The 15,170-nt window shown below is 37.5% G+C and overlaps 1 protein-coding gene across 39 annotated transcripts in view; it reads left to right on the forward strand.

The window, feature by feature from the left end:
• Positions 1–15,170, forward strand: part of PIP5K1B (phosphatidylinositol-4-phosphate 5-kinase type 1 beta) — a 94,694-nt gene that overhangs the window by 64,067 nt on the left and 15,457 nt on the right. For 36 of the 39 annotated variants that reach the window (XM_046905355.1, XM_046905359.1, XM_040655534.2 and 33 more), the window contains 6 exons: positions 6,601–6,812; positions 8,135–8,218; positions 8,326–8,374; positions 8,908–8,992; positions 11,624–11,779; positions 12,482–12,626. In XM_046905355.1, the coding sequence (XP_046761311.1) occupies positions 6,601–6,812; positions 8,135–8,218; positions 8,326–8,374; positions 8,908–8,992; positions 11,624–11,779; positions 12,482–12,626 (731 nt within the window). Of the gene's footprint in view, positions 1–6,600; positions 6,813–8,134; positions 8,219–8,325; positions 8,375–8,907; positions 8,993–11,623; positions 11,780–11,962; positions 12,631–15,170 lie in introns of those variants that run through there. The other 3 variants (XM_040655543.2, XM_040655544.2, XM_015280283.4) reach the window with 2 other exon arrangements.

Here is a 15,170-nt window from a genome sequence, read left to right on the forward strand (position 1 = left end):
GAAACTATTGGGAAAGTCTTGGCATGTGTTACTTGAGAGCTGTGTGAAGCATCAGAGTCAGTAAGCAACACTTTTTATTCTTGCTTTTTTTTTAATATTAACATCCCCAGGCAGTAACTACTCCTGCAGCCATATCACTAGGCAAGAAGCCTGGCTGACCTTTCTGCTGGCAACAGAGAATGCGATGAGGAACTGCCTTATCTCTGCCTCCTGTCACAGGCACACCCAACCCAGCAGCAAGCTGACATTTTCCTTGGTCAGCCTTCTAGTGCTGTTTTAGCTGTAGAAACTCTTATTGCTGCCCTTGACACCTCTTAAGCACCTCACCTCTAGCAGATTGTTAGTTTCACTGACAATGAATGCAATCTCTACTTGCCTGAGGCTTGTGTCTCAGTTCCTTTATTATGGGCTGTCCGTTTTGTCCCAGCTAGTATGCTGCCTTTTCACATTCAAGCCATGCTGTGGCTCCCTTTTGCAGCCAAGCTGGTCCCCTGATACATCTCAGCTTAGTTTCCAAGGAATGCGCTGGCAGGCACGGCAGTGGTGGGCCATGGCTGGAGAGTTAGTCTGCATATATTGCTTCTCTCTGCAACTTTGATAAGAGGGTACCTATTAGGCAGAGGATGGAGCTGAAGGACTTGTGAAAATCTATCGTATTCTTGTAAGCAGGCACTGCTGTAATGACTGGGAGCTGAGATGGAATACAGCCCAGTGGTGCTACTGATGCACATTCTACTGGCCTGAACACCCTCACTGAAAATGTTTTCTTTGAAGCCTTATTCATCTCAAGTTTCTAAAGCCAACATGCCTGTTTTTTATATGATGCTAAATACTGAGAGTACCGGGAGATGGATGTTTAAATCACTGCTACTTAAACTGTATTTTATTTGTAGTAATCCTCCTGTTATGCCATGTCAAACTGTAAGCTACTAAAAACAAGGTGAATTCTCCAATTTTCAAATAAAATTCCGTTCTGACAAACATTAACAGAAACTGTTGTACTCAGGATGAAACAAAGATATAAAAGCTTTAAACAAATACTAAGTAAAACCAAAATCAGTGAAGACAGGTTAAGGTGCATTTTCAACCTTGTTGTTTGGTTTTGTTTTGTTAAAGATGCACAGAATTAACTCCACATCAGACTTATCTCTGTTGTGTTTTGTAAACACCTAATCCCACGGGAATTCTGTATGGAGGAATACTTCCATATAGATCAAGGATAAACCACCTCACTAACTGAATTTTTAGGTACAAGGAATGTGAGCATGACTCAGATTGTGTAAGAGAGGCTAGAAGTGAATTAACTGTGACATTTTATTGTTCGTAGGTGCTACCAAATCAAAGTAAAGCTAGGCAACCATTATTGCATGCTTGATCTTTACTGAAGCTCTTAGGTAATTTCGTAAGTCAAACTACCTGTCTTCTGGGTAGAAAGTGTAGGAGAAGACACCAGGCATGTTCTCGGATACCAGGAATTGCAGTCCAAACACATGAGTAGGAAAGGTTGCCTTTTGAACTTCATATGTTTAAAAAAAAAAAGAGTTTTACAGGTACCTGTTGATCACAAGGAATAAAGGAGAAGGTCCCTTTTTAAAACGGACAGTGTCAGGATTAGTCGGAGATAGTTTTCCACAAACTCATCTAACTACCTAATAAAGCACATTAGCATAACTTTAAATGAATGACATGACTGTCTATTCTTTGGAAATTCATGGATTTTTTTCTCATGTAAATCTTTGCTTGTCTGCTTGCACGGATGCAGTATGCCCTTGAATGTCAACTAGTCATATGCAGGAATTTTGACTATCCTATTAAATACAGCTCGGTGGGGTTTTTCTTTTCTACCTGCTGCTGAATCCAAGAGAAAACAAAATTGTAAAGGGCTAGTTAAGGGTGTATGTCAGTGCAGTTACTGTAGAAATTGGTGAAATGGAACAAATTCTTCTAAGCAGTGCTCTTTTGCTCTTTATTTTGCTATTAGTGTCTGCTCAGTAAGATGCTTGTCTGCATGTGCTGCGATAACCTCTGTCACTAAGCATGCAATTTCCCAGTATTTCTCCCTCCTCTTGCGTAACACTTTTCAGTGTATGTAAATACTGGAGACAGAAAAACTGTCTATGCAAATCGAACAGCATTTATTTATCCTGAGGTCAAATTCCCCAGGGAAATTGCGAAGACTTGATATTCTAAAAACTAACGTTGAGATTTATTCTATGGCTACTTAAAAAGGGAGGAGGAAGAAAACAAGACGTGTTTACAAGAGCACTAGTGATCTTCATTTGTTACTTCAGACTGGCTTTTGTTTTCCTAATGAGGCATATTAAGTAGCTCACTTATAAGCTCAAAATTTATTCTTCTCAGTGACCTTAGTGGGCCTGTTAAGGGCACCTGTCACTCTTAAAACACAGACAAATGTTGTTTTGCACTAACAGACAAGTCAGCTCACTCCAATTGCAAGGTTTTTTTGTCTTGCATTAATGATTAGATTTTCTTTTTCAGTAGGAAGACGTTTTGGGTTTTTTTGAAGTTTTCAATTGAAGTGCTAATGATTTAAGGACAAAGTATGCCTGGAGATGCTGCATGTGTTATGACTTCACTGGGGATATGTCTTCCAAATTCTGGAAAAATAATTTTTTTCTCAGTAAATACAGCAATAACTAAAACTGAGATTCAGATAATCTTTGCTCTTTCATTCTTCACCCCTTTCCTTAAGGTGTTTTGCTGCAGTTGAGGAAACAAAAAACATTCCTAACAGTTAATATGAAGGTTGATGCAGTGATCCCTCTTTGAAGGAGTACTTTATTTCTACCCCGTATTTTTGCATTAAAAAAAGTCAGTAGAATAACTGAATGCCCCTTAGGAGTATTGTGACTATTACATAGCTAATATCTGTGCTATCTGTAGTATGAAAATTTGTGAACACCATTTTTCATTGCTGGTCAGAATAGGGCTTCAAGTCATGCTTGTTTGTTGTTATGTTATTCTTTCTCATTGCCTAGCATTTTTCAAGAATTTAGGGCAAAATGCACTACTACTAAGATCTTAAAGTAGAATTGCAAACCAAATAACTGAGTTCAGCTTTTTATATTAGAAGATTTCCCTTCTGATAATTTTAAATGGAAACTAAGCCTACTTATTCCGAAGTTGCTCTTCAACAAAACTGCTTTTGTTGAGTTTGATGCAACACCACCTCTCAGTAGACATTGGAAATTTGCACACTTGTTTCTGAGAGTGCATATTTTTGTGAGACAGTCTTTTCTTTTGTGTTTTTATCTTTTTCTTTAAAAAATGTGACCATTGATTAGCTGTTGAATTTATCTTATTTCTGTTATATTAGTTCCTATGCCCCTTTTCTGAAACTCTTATAGGAGAGGAAAAGCCTGCTTCTGTGGTTAAACTTACAAGTTTTTTCTTTTCATAAACTTATAAAATTACCTTTCTCTAAGTAGTATTTCCTTTGATTCTGTGAAAATTGCCTGTTGACTTGCAGGAGCTTTTTGTGGTTAGCAGCATGAACAGAGATTTTGCTGTCAGTACCTACCCTGGGCTATATGTGGTATAAAATGAAATTACATAGCAGAAATATGCGCTTTGTTGTTAGTCACTGGCTGAGGTTGTTCAGTGTGACTTTGTCTAAGATGACTCATGGAGCACTTTAGCATCTGATTAGCTTAGAAAAGAGAAAATCTGATTCAAGGAGTTATTTTTCCTTGTTGAGAAACAATGTATTTTGAGATGCAGTTTGATTGGGCTTTTATATATTATGAAGGCAAGGTAGTGCTTAGGGATAGAAGGCTGAGAGGCTTACCAGCTGGAGGCTGCCAGAGCAGCAAGCACTGCTTTGTGACCAGCTGACAACATCCTGTTGGAAAAACATGTGCGTATATATGTGCGTATATACGTGCGTATTTATGCACAAACAAGTACGCGACAAGAACATTCATTTGTCATTACCAAACACAACAGTGTTCTTGAAGAAGTTTCCCAGTACCATTCTGTCAACAGGGCACATCTCACAATGGTTACATGAGTAAAGATGGGTTTCTCTCACTTTTCCTTCACAAGGGACACATTCCTGAGCGTTAATATCAATTTCTAGTGATACCATACAGATGACATCAGGTATTTTAATGAGCTTTCTCATTTTGCTGTGAATACATGCCTTTATAGAACTGATTTCTCTTAGTTGTTGATCTTTTGTAGTTTGGGGTTTTTTTTTTTTTTGCAATAGACTAAGAACTCCTTTCAGTACCTTTATAGCAAAAACTTGATGCTGCTTATGAAAAGTAGTTAGGATAGCAGAATACCTTCCTATTTTTCTGGTGTTTCTTTCCAGTGATTTTTAGAACAAAAATGTAAGTTGTCAAAAAAAAAAAAAAATTCTGTCCATTGTACAACAAAAGCACTATGGGTTTAAGTGGCAATGATGAGTTGATGCAATCAGAAAGATTAATTTTATTATGTAAGAGGTCCATCCCTGTGGAATAAGGACCAGCACGTTACGCCATAGCTTTCCATGAGGTTGCATCGAATCCGAAATGTGGATAATGAATTAATGCAGTTAAATCACAATGGCTGTAATGTAAGGTAATTCAAAAGAGGGCAAGGAATAGATTGAAGGCAGAATTGCCAGGTATTTTAAATGTAAAAAGTGATAATGCTTTTTTGCAAGCTTGACATGCTGCTGAAATCTGGCTTTGCGTAGATAGTGTTATTAGCTGTTCTTGTTGTGGTAACGTTATTGAGGGTGAATTGTGTTTTTTGTTTTGGTATTTTTTTTTCAGCCTGCACAGAAGCTAATTGAGTATGTCATGGCAGACTTCTACTGATTGCATATTTTTAGTGGCTGCATTGTATAATAATGTGTATGAGAAAATCATAGCAAAGCTTAGTAACTAGCAAATGGTAAGGGAAATTCTAGGATTTATTTGATGCCACGTGTCTGGGCTTCACATCTATTTGCTGTGCTATTCTTCCAGTTTGTGATTATAAAGCAGGAAGTTAATAGCCAGCAACGCACAATGAGCAATAACTTTTCCTTATGTTGTCACGTGGTAATTTAAAATATGCTTTTCTTGTATCCTGAAACCTGGGTGCTCTGGAGTAGTAATAGCCATACCTACATAGGCATTTTTCTTGTTCCATTCATAACTAACCCACCTTGGTGCGGGATACTCTGAACAAGGTCAAACTTACCACACTGTCTAATCTCCTACTTTCTCTCAGGAAATCGGTATGAGTCCATGCCTTTCCTCACTTGGGCTACTTTGTGTTATGCTTGCTTTCTTCACTTCATGTACTAACAGTCGTGCAAAAATTAAGCCATTGAGTCTCATGGAAACAAATACCAGAGGCAGGAAAGAATTCAGCTTCTAGTTACTTTGACAAGTACGTAAGAAATGTAAATGGAGTGGAAAGGAGCTTTCCTGCCTCTTTGCATTTATTTGGTCATTGAAATTAAAGTTATCTTTGGAGATCTTTATTAGGTAGTAGGCTGCCTTTTCTTTATACAAATTCACAGACCATAAAACATTTCCAGGAGGTTGCCAGCAAATTTCGTTTTGGATTTGCAGTATGTCGTAGAGTTCACGTGCCAACGCTGTGTTTTGCATAAAAATATTTGTGCTTTTGGTTATCTGTGACAGTAAGACAGCTCTTAACATAAGAATCAACTCCTAACATAACGAGTTTCTGCTCCTTATTTGTCGTCATTATAAAATCACATTTTGTTCCCATTGAGGTAGAAAGATGTGCTACTACCTTTTAATTCAGACAAAATTACACCATTACATTTGGGCATTGTGTGTTAAAGCATACCATAAATCATTGCTGAGGTGAATGAATGGAAGGAAAGTTAAATGGCGCTGCAAATTATCCTGTTGCTACTAATTTCTCTCCTTCCACATAGCACAATCATTATCAGGGGTACTAATCCAGCCTCAGTCTACTAACGCTTTTGTTACACTACTCGCTGTGATTACTGCTTGTTTTATTTCATGTTTACGTGTTGACTTGAACATATTGCCTTTTAATGGAGGTATGACAGGTCTCATAATGACGTCACTGACTAGAAATATATGGTACAAAAGTGTTAGAGAAGAAGGCTCTAGAAGAAGGCAGTAGCAAGTGGTTTACCTGACATTGGGAAATGCTTCAGGAATACTTTTTGAGTTAAAACAGGAGGTGGAGGAGAGAGTACTACTTCAGCATAGGCAGAATTTCTCCATAAAGAACTTGGAACAGGCATTAGAGGTATATGTAGTTCTTAAGTATATAGTGGAACTATTAATTCATTATTGTATATAAATAAAAAAGAGTGCATGTATCTTTCTTGATTACAGAGCGACATTATGTTACATTTGTTTTGTATATTTCTTTCCTCAGGTGTTAAATAAGCAAAGAGGTAACAAGATAACTAGCATTTAACTTCTGTGGAGTAGTAAAACATTATTTTTAGAGCTCTTATTGCACATTCTCCCAACTGAGGAAAAGTGTGCTGTGAAGGCTTGTTTTTACTGAGGTTCTCAAAATGCTGCTGTGTAACACAACCGTATGTAGCCTTTTTTCATTTTGCTGCAGCCAGTTCTTCTTTGTTCATAGGTTCTAGAAAGTTTTAAGATCATGGATTACAGTCTGTTACTGGGAATACACGTACTGAACAGTAACGTGAGAGAAAAAGAGGGCGAAAGCTCACAGAATGCATCTGATGGGAAACGTCCTGGAGGACAGAAAGTTCTCTATTCCACAGCCATGGAGTCTATACAAGGGCCTGGGAAGTCAGGGGACTCTGTTGTAACAGAGACAACAAACACGTAAGTGCCATACCACGCCATTAATGTTGACATTAAAATTTCTTCAGTCAGTGTCACATGATATTTATTGGCAAAACATTCAAGACTCAATTGTATTTCAGGAATTGGAAGATCTTGCATTTTAACTTTTTCAAAGCTTCGCTGTCAAGACTTGCTGGAGACTGAGGAGTAGAAATGTTGAGTAGTTGACTGATACATTTAAATAGCAGATTGCAAATTTTGTTAGTTTCGTTTATGAAATAAATTTTATGAAGCAACCATTATAAGAGTCCCAGATATAAACTAGTCTTAACTAGAAACAGCTCAATGAGCCATAAGTAAAAACTATTAACACTGAAATGAGTGTCTCTATAGTGTTTACTTTTGATATTAAGGTAGTATACTCAATACATAGGATTGTATAATTACTGCTGAAGTGCAGTCATATTCATGTACACTATTTCTTAAGGTTAAGAGTGGCTGCTTTTGTCTTACATTTCTATATAGCAAAAACAGCAGCAGTAATGTATTTATATAGACAGTTCTATTTAATTCTATTGTTTCCTTTGGAATACATCCATTATCAGTGAGGATATTATAATCACCGTTCTTATTCTGTATAGTCAATTCTTGAGTATAATGAGGGTTTAATTGCATATTAGGAGGATTTACTTTTCTCACAGCTTTTGAGGGAGCTGATTTTGTAAATACAATTAACAACATGAAAGCGTGTTTAAACCTACAGCAGACAAATGGGAGAACCATGGTACTTGCATTTATAGAGTTTCCAGATGTTCTGAGGTTTAGAATATAAATCAGACAAAGAGCTGAATTTCATTGAGTTTCTGCAGTATAACTTTTACACAGGGCATGATGAATGCTCTTGTATGATGACAGGGGCAGGGGGTGTTGGTTTTTGGTTTTGGTTTGCATTGTTGTTTGTTTGTTTGTTTTTTTACTTAAAGATACAGCTGAATTACATAGGTCATCCAAGAAAGCTCCTGTGGCTATTATGTATGGAAGACAAGGCATCATGTAGCGGTGAAGATATTGGGTGCTACTCAGATAATGAGAAGTGCAGTATTGCTGCTAAAAGCCCAGTGTAATCCTATCAAAAAATCACCCCCAAATATACCTTGTTTATGATAAGTATGTACCAGTCTATCTAAAGTACTTTAAGCTTGCCATTTAAAATCAGTTCTGTGCTAAATGAACTACATCTAAATTTGCATTGTAGCATCTAGCTTTAAAGTTATCTCATTTCTTTGGATGCGTAGGTAGGTACAGTTCACCTACAAAGCAGCAGTCAGAGATTCTAACTACATTTTTATTGTTTCTGTCAGAATGGGAGGTATTCCAGCTAAAAGCCATAAAGGAGAAAAGCTGCTTTTATTTATGGGGATCATTGATATTCTGCAGTCTTACAGGTAAGTGGCAATTGAATTTCATACTTTTACTGAATAAACTATTCTGAAATTACTTACAAATGTGGACATCTTACAGAGCAGCTCTGACTCTTTTTTTGTGTACTTAGGTTAATGAAGAAACTGGAACATTCATGGAAAGCTCTTGTTTATGATGGGGTAAATGTTTTTGGTTTTGTTTTTTTTCTTTTAATTGCTAGTATTTTAAGTAATGGAACTTTGTTTTCTGTTAACCAGGAAAGAGAGAACTCTGGTATACTTGTAGTCTACCATCACCACATCATCTAAACTGTTTCTGAAATCTTTTAGGTTGATCTCTTAATACATGCTCTGATTCTATTTGTTGACCTTTCAGAAAGCAGGGAAGGGGATCTAGTCTTTATGACTTACACAGAACAGTGGCCGGTTAGCAAGACATTAAAAAAACTGATGTGTTCTGAAAAATAGCATTTTCAAATTCTGCAAAGATTTTGCAGAGCATAGCTACTTAACTTTGAACTCATAATTTCGTAAATGTAATACTTTCACCTAGAGCTATCTTTCCTTAAAGGAAAGAATTGCTGGGGCTTTGTTGCTTTGAGTAGACCGGAAACATATGGTACCGTTTACCTGATGTGCTGAATTTTTATCTTGACAATATAATTTTGATTTTTTTTCGGAAAATGTGACTAAGACCTTTTTCAATCTTGCAGGATACAGTTTCAGTTCACAGACCAAGTTTTTACGCGGATAGATTTTTAAAATTTATGAATACAAGAGTTTTCAAGAAAGTTCAAGGTAAGAAAATAACAGTTGAGTTTGCTCTTCTAGGTATATTCATAATCATTATTTTGTAACACTTCTGTCCTGGTAATAAAAGAATCTTTTCTACAAGGTCATATAGCACTTATATTAGCAGATCATGTAGCACTTATATTAGCAGAACTTGAGTGTTTTTCATTAGAGTTAGTGGAATTGTACCCTGGTCGTGGAATTATGTATTTGCTGTATGTTTTTTTGTTGTATAAAGGGACATCTGAAGATAAGATAGGTTTCTGTATATTGACATTGATAGAAAGATAAATTTTGTGATCTAATTATGTGTCTGCTATGTTGTGACAAGTGTTCAGGAAAATAAGCTTTCAGAGAGTGTTATAAATACTAATGAAAGGATGGATAATTCTTCTTTGCGTAGGTCATGCTACTGAAAGGAGTTTCAGTCTGAAGCATCAGTTTTAGGAGAAGCTGTTCTGGTTATCAGAGCAATGAGGTTTTGTGTTTTGTTTTATTTCAACAATCATGGCAGCTTGTATAAAACCTTTAGTATGTAAGACATACGGATCAGTTGGTTGCATCTTTACAAACTTCCTGTTTTGCTGTGAAATTATTTTTGAAATCTGTGGAGGTGATGAAATTGCAAGTTGTTTTTTCTTCTCCATTTGGTTAAAAAAAAAAAATTGCAAGTTTCTGACACTTATCCTTTAAGAAACAGTGTTCTGTGAGTTTGGGATTTTTTTTAAAGCAGAGTTCTTCACAGGTAAATTTAAATCAACTGGCTGGTTAGAACGATGTAGTTGATAAAGAAACAAATGTTCTAGAATGGATCCTGGTTAGCAGTATGATAATCCTATCTTGTTTAACTGTGTGCTTTGAAGGTGAAAGCCGGTGGGTAGAATAGACACTTTGTTCAAATGCTACAGGAGTAATATTGAGCCTATGGTATTGTGTCAAACTGATAGAAGATATTTTGTAAGTACCTTTGTGATTAGTGTTAGTCAGGTCTCTTTTGATGTTGTCCTTAGTTATCTGAAAGAAGAAGAATGAAGCCTATATGGAGAAAGGTAGAACAAAATTGAAATGAAGGGTAGAAAAAAATTTGAGATTTAAGCATAAGGAGGTTGGCTGCAAATTCTTATACAAACTAACTGCTTAAGGCGCTAAACACTAAAACCTTTGGAACAGGTGATGACACAATATGTGAACTTGAAATTATCACTTTATGGCACAACATTGTGATTAGTATAAAAATAAGACAGCGAGGAAATATGATTTAAAAAAAAATTATATGAAGTTCAGATGAAAGGAATGATCCCCATGGGCTGAGATCTCTTAAACTATGGAATAATTTTGCTAGGGAGCTGTGTTGTATGAGACACTACTCAAAGGCTTTATTATCTGGAACCTTTCCAGTATACACATTCCCTGTGCATTTGAGTATTTCCAGTTCTTTCTGGTTTCGACTGCTGGATTTATCTCAGTGCAAGATGGAAGCCTTTCTGTATTTGAAAACTATGGTACAACTAAGGGACATGATGCCTTATTTTCTCAATGATTTTAATTTGTCTGTCATTTTTTCAGGCTATTGACCTCTTTCAAAATTCCACTGTTATTGATCTGCATACAAGGCTATTAGTCTATTTGTATACGGGTTAGTTGTTCAAATGCATTATCATTTTTTCATTTAAAAAAAAAAGTAGGAGTGTTTCTGTCTTTAGGAATGTTGCTTATCAACTTCAAGCAAGACATTTCAATTTAAGCTCTTAAGCCTTGTTCTGAGTATGTGCTATATTTTTTAGCAATATCCTGGAGCCATGCTTCTGACTCCATTCTTCTAAGCATGTGTCAATCCACAGCCAAGTGGCTTTGATGTCTGTAACTTGAATTTTGTAATAGAGTACACTATAAATTATTCCAGTGCATCTGGCATAACCTTTCTGCTTACGCATGAGGGTCAGCAGCTGGCAAGTGAAAAACACTAACTGGACTAGCTGGTGTTCTTCTGAAGGAGAACTACAGACAGAGGTCATGATTCAATTGCAGTAACAATGATGAGATCTAGTGTTTCACTCAAAGTGCTGTTCTAAGTGGGAGAGCCCTACTAAGAATTGTAACAGGCAGTTTCTGAGTATACAAGCCATGAACATTTTAGAAGTGTTTATTTTACCCAAAAAAGTTCAGGTTTCACATGTGCCACTGAAGAAATTCTGTGATAGCACATATATCATTATATAGGAATGATTCCCAGCTCGAGGAAATGGCCATAACTTCTCAGAAGATACCAAAACTTTTCAGTTTTCCTGTCTTGTTTTCTCCTGTATCAACCTGTCTCTGATTACACAGGTTGACACGTAGGAGACTTCTAACAGTGACACATAGCTTGGTTGACTGACATGTCTTTTTGTTCTATGATCAGTAGGAAAGCAAATAAACTGAAGTACTTTGCTCTTTGATGAGTAACCAATGAGTGCCTGGGTGTTTAGTTCTAAGCTATTTGATAAGTGATCGTTCTGTCTGGATGTATACAGTCTACAGACTGATCTGTACCCAGAAACTCTAGCTTTATAGGTGGCTTACCTTTCTGTATGCTGCTAAAGATGTACTAGACACTAAAGTGACTTAAACAACACCTGTGTTCATTTGGTAACACAGCTTTAAGGTCTTCACCTTCCAAGAAACGGTGCAATTCCATCACCGCCCTGAAGGCAACGTCACAAGAAATAGTGTCTGCCGTCAGCCAGGAGTGGAAGGATGAAAAGCACAGCATTATTACTGAAGGACAAAGCTACTCCAGCCTTGATGAAGAAGGTAATACCTTTCAAATCAACAGTCTGAACCATATTTTTACAAGAATGTTGTATAAGCCTGAACTAGAAGGTCTGGAGTCTGGCTAGTCTTCAGAACTTTAGGTTTGGTTATTCTTGGATACTGCATGGAAAAAGTCGTTTATATATCAAGGTTATAATATGATCTTGCTTTTCTTGTTTGCAGGAGATCCTAAAACAATTTGTCCGATACAGTTAGAAGATTAAGGCCAGAGCCAGTGCTATTCTTTCCTCTGATTTCTAAATGAATATGTTGCATTAAGTATTTTCAAGCTCAATTTGTTTGCCCCAGAGTCTTTTTAAAGAGACAGAATCTGCCCCTTTCAGAGGTCATTTCCAGCCAGATGCGAAGGAGAACCAACTACCTAATCCTGTCTGAAAAGATGGCTCACATAGTGTGAGAGTGGTCCTCGCTCTTAGAAGAATTCATCGTATATTTGTACTGCTGTTTAATATTTGTTCATCAGGTTGCTTTGTATTCTGCTAAATGTACTGGCTAGCAGTTGAAATTTGCCTTGTAAAGGGTGTGGGTATGGGCACATCACAATATCATCCTTTCAAACATGTTTAGAAGCTTCAAGAACCTAGTGAGAGTACCAGGTAACCCCATATACTTGCATAAAGACTTCTGAATCCAATCTGAAATGGAAGGTGTTAGCATTGTTCTTTATTTTTGTATATTCAGTACTGGGTTCACGCCGCCGGCCGGATTTAGTGCCAAGCACTCCATCTCTGTTTGAAGCAGCTTCTCTGGCAACCACAATTTCTTCTTCTTCCTTGAATGTAGATGAACGTTATCAACGTGATCAGACCATGCTCTATTCTAGCAGGTAAATTTATTCTAGCAGATATATTTTGAAGAGGACTTCCCACCATTCTGGTAAGCGTATGGCAACATGTTCAATAGGAAGAGGCTCTGCAAAATTAAAACTAGAATGAGAGATTTTCTGTGTAGACCGGTATTGACCGTGTCCACTGAAGGAGAATTGCCGTAATCCTATTGCATTTGTTAAGAGTTTTGCAATGGAGTCGCAAAGTCAAAAGCATAAACTCAGTGTAAATGTTACAGTATGCTCTGAATTTTTTTAATCATTTTCCAAAACTAAACTAGCCATTGAAAACTTCCTTAGGCCTTAGTCTGTTCCACAAGCCAAACCATACTAAGATATACAAGACTGGGGATACTTATAACTTGGCTGCAAAAAAAATTCAGTTTTTTAGGAAAAGCAAGCTGCTTTGAAGATTGTCCTTATTCTGGATGTTCAGTGCTGAATGGACTGCTTTAAGTTCTTCAGAAGTGATCATTTGCTGAAATGAATTTCCTTGAACCCTTGCCAGGGAGTGTGACAAGAGCCTATCCAGTTTTTATCCAGGACAGATACAAATGGGAATGTTTTGATGAAACTTGTGAGCTGGCTTGGATACCTTGTAGCTATGTCTGCCCAATACCATTGCTATGCCAGTAAGGCTTGCTAGGAAGTTGTGTGTACCTGAACTCTACCAAAACATGGCAGAAGAAAAATTTTATATTGTACAGTCTTACCTGCTTGGAGATCTTATTGCCATATGTCATGTCACAGACTAGCAATTTCTTTTCTCTATTTTTGTCAGTATGGGCAACTGTTGTGGAATCAAACACCTTGAATTTCTCTGTACTCATTTGAAATCCTGCATTGTACAGTGTTTATGTAAATTTAGTAAGCTAATTCTTGTACTGTGATATAGTTCTTTACTTTGTATGTTGTCCAAAAAAATCAAGGTGTTTTACAAGTAGTTTTGAGGCAGTAGAAATTTACTTCCTTATTAAAATTTCATCAGCTGCTTTCATATAAAAAGTAAAATGACTTGTAGGGTTCCTTGATCAAAGTGTTACTTAAGGTTTCATTTTCATTAAACTGAAGGAAGGAAAGCTCTGATGTGGCATCTTGCATAGATTTGTTTTGAAAAATAAAATAAAATCTGAATTAGGTATGGTTTGGTGATGGGTTTTTAGCAACTATGACGAGTTGTCATACATGTGTCAAATAACGTTACTAATAAATACATATTAGCAGAAGTGGAGGTCCTTCAATTTAACATCTGTAAGTCTTGTCCAGTTTATGACAGTTGTAGGACTTCAGAATTCCATTGTCTTGGAACAAGTTTTAGCTTTGCTAAAAATAAGGTTATTAGAGTATTAAGTTTTTCTAATTTTCTTTAAGGATCATATTTTTTTATGTATTTTATTATCACGAGTCAGACAAGCAAACTGTCACTTAGTTGTCATTACCAAAATGTGGTGGGACCACTCCTACTATTGGAGTGCTGCAGTGGATGGCTACAAGCTCTTCAGAAAGGATAGGCAAGGAAAGATGGGTGGTGGACAGCTCTCTCTGTCAGTGTTTGTGTTGTTGAGCTCAGGGCTGGGAATGACAAGGTAGAATGTCTATGGGTAAGGATCAGGGGGAGGGCCAACAAGGCTGACATCCTGTTTGGGATCTGATATAGACTGCCTAGCCAGAATGAAGAGACAGATGAAGTGGTCTGTGAGCAGCTAGCAGAAGTTGTGCAATCACCAGCCCTTGTTCTCATGGGGGACTTCAACTTCCCTGACGTATACTGGAATTACAATACAGTGCAGTAGAAGCAGTTTAGGAGGTTTCTGCAGTGTGTGGAAGATAACTTCCACAGCTGGTAAGAGAGCCTACCAGGGGAGGTGCCCTGCTAGACCTGCAGTTCACAAACAGAGAAGGACTGATGGGATACGTGGAGATAAGGAGCTGTCTTGGACAAAGTGACCATGAAATGGTAGAGTTCTCAATTCTTGGTGAAGTTGGGGGGGGAGGGGGGCAACAAAACTGCTCCTTTGACTTCTGGAGGGTGGACACTGAACTGTTCAGGACCCTGGCAGGGAAGATCCCTTGGGATTCAATCCTGAAGAGTAAAGGCATCTGGGAAGGCTGGATGCTCCTCAAGAAGGAAGTCTTAAAGATGCAGGAGCAGACTGTCCCCCTGTGCTGCAAGATGAACCTGCCGGGAAGAATACTGGCATGGATGAACAGAGAATGTTTTCTAAGGCTGCAGGAGAAAAAGGAAGAAAGGACAGGCAACTTGGGGGGAGAACAAAGAAGCATTAGGGTGTGCAGGGGAAAATCAGAATGGTGGAAGCCTGGCTTGAGCTCAACTTGGCCGCTGAGGTAAAAGAGAACAAAAAGTTTTTTATAAATACAGTAACAGTAACGAGAATCTCTGTCGTTTAATGAATGTGGTGGGGGGAACATGACCACTGAGGATACGGAAAAGGCTGAGGTTCTCAATGCCTTCTTTACATCTTTCTTTAAAAGTCAAAACAGTTATCCTTGAGGTGCTCTACCCCCTGACCTGGAAGTCTGAGA

The sequence above is a fragment of the Gallus gallus genome, chromosome Z, assembly GCF_016699485.2.
Source record: "Gallus gallus isolate bGalGal1 chromosome Z, bGalGal1.mat.broiler.GRCg7b, whole genome shotgun sequence".
NCBI classification, from domain to species: Eukaryota; Metazoa; Chordata; class Aves; order Galliformes; family Phasianidae; genus Gallus; species Gallus gallus.